At 41.0% G+C, this 1,945-nt stretch overlaps 1 protein-coding gene across 1 annotated transcript in view; it reads left to right on the forward strand.

Moving 5' to 3' along the window:
• The window catches only part of MAP3K9 (mitogen-activated protein kinase kinase kinase 9), a 193,397-nt gene that overhangs the window by 145,496 nt on the left and 45,956 nt on the right, over positions 1–1,945 (forward strand). Inside the window, exon 7 of the mRNA XM_019519944.1 lies at positions 252–400. Coding sequence (XP_019375489.1) covers positions 252–400 — 149 coding nt within the window. The remainder of the gene's footprint in view (positions 1–251; positions 401–1,945) is intronic.

Below are 1,945 nucleotides of genomic sequence, written 5' to 3' on the forward strand. Positions count from 1 at the left end.
ACTCCCACCAATAGGTCCCTTTCCCCTCTTCTGCCTTGATTATGTGGTTTGTCTACAGACATGCCTGTGTTAGTTGCTTTCAGTTTTTGACCTGGGTTTGTTGCAATGATTTAAATTGCCATATTTATTTAGTATACTTTGTAAGACAGTCTTGGTTAAATAAATGTCTCATGCCGTATTTTATTCGAAGATCAATAGAGGGATTATTAAAGCTAAATACTTATTCTGTCTTTCTGTCTCTCTGCTCATAGTTATGGTGTGCTGCTTTGGGAACTGCTAACAGGAGAAGTACCCTTCCGAGGAATCGATGGTCTAGCAGTAGCATATGGTGTTGCCATGAATAAACTTGCCCTTCCAATCCCTTCCACGTGCCCAGAACCTTTTGCCAAACTCATGGAAGGTAAGACCAGATAGGAGCAAGGAAGACGGTGTATATATTATTTCTCATACACTTCTGATCACAGAATCTAGGTGGCTTTAGTAAGTGAAGCATGCTTTTGCGGAAATGAGACTAACAAACTGCCATGACTGTTGTAAAGCCAATAGGCTTCAGAAATAAAAGCTGCTTTAACAGGAGCATTTATGAAAAGCATAGGGGGCTCTTGTTGTCTTTTTAGTCTTCATCATATTTGAACAATGGAGGTGAATTCGCACCAAAACTCTACATCTAAATTTAGAGATGACTGAAATCATACTCTGGTTCTGCATTTTCACTTCAAGCCCATAGCCAGCTTAAACTGTACAGTGTCCACCAGTTATTAGACTCTCAATTAATGTAATCATCTGGTTATTAGCCTAAAAATCTGAACCCATACTCTGTGCATATAAGCTATTTTTTCTGCTGGCTATTGGAATCAGGTCTGTGTGTGTGTGTGTGTGTGTGTGCGCGCGCTTTAAACAGCCTGACTACCATGCAACAGCTGGTGACTACTGAGCATGCATGGTTATGATGCCCACACAGACTTTTTAATTTGTATCCAATTATCAGAATTGCCAGTTATTAAAAGCAAACCTGCTTTGCACCGTGATTCTAATTAGCGATAAACACTGCACCCTAAACACCAAGAGCACCCTATAACCTGCTCGAAATAAAATCAGGGAAGATGAGGGTACTGCTAATACCTTGTCACTGCAGTGACAGGGAAGTAGTTGATTTATGTTCATTGATAGGGTGGTGTTGTACTCACTTTTTCAGAAGAGATTTTAAACATGACTATATCACAGAAAGCTTCATAGGCTCAATCAGACATTGATTTTCTTTTTTGCATAATCCATGTCCAAAGATATATTACATTTATTAATAAAAGTACCAAATGCAGTCATAGGAGCTAAAGTACCATTATAGTTTTAACAATGAACTAATGAATTATCTTGTGGAGCATAAAGTAGGTAATTGACCCTCTCTCTTTCTAGCTCTTTGTTTGTCCCCTGAGCCAGTTGATGTGACCCATTTCCTAATACTTTGTCAATAGAATGTTTTGTCCTGCTGCAGTGTCTTTATAACTGAGGGTCTCAACATCTTTTCCCACATTAAAGAATTAAACCTTGTGATCTTCTTAGAGTCTGGCATTATTACTCTACTTCTCACTTTACAGAAAAGGAAACTGAGGCGTAGAATAACAGTGACATGATCAGGATTTTGCAGCGAGTGTGTGACGGTGTTGGCAAATTTGGCTGATGTGGTCTGACTCCCATAATTATCCTTTGATATAGGTCGGGGGTAGGTGATCTTTTCTGGCTGTGGGCCAGAATAACTTACTGTAGATCAGGGGCAAGTGCTGGGACCCATCCACAGCCCATATTTGTCTCTGCAGCAGTACTGGGAGAGCACCCATAGCTGAAACACCCCACCCCGCTGAATGCTACCGACACCCCACATCTCTGGGCCATGTTCCATGGTTCCACAAGCCAGATCCAGCCCAGAGTCTGTAGGTTGCCAACCCCT

Source organism: Gavialis gangeticus, unplaced genomic scaffold, assembly GCF_001723915.1.
Source record: "Gavialis gangeticus isolate Ggan-Ray unplaced genomic scaffold, GavGan_comp1, whole genome shotgun sequence".
In the NCBI taxonomy this organism is placed as follows: domain Eukaryota; kingdom Metazoa; phylum Chordata; order Crocodylia; family Gavialidae; genus Gavialis; species Gavialis gangeticus.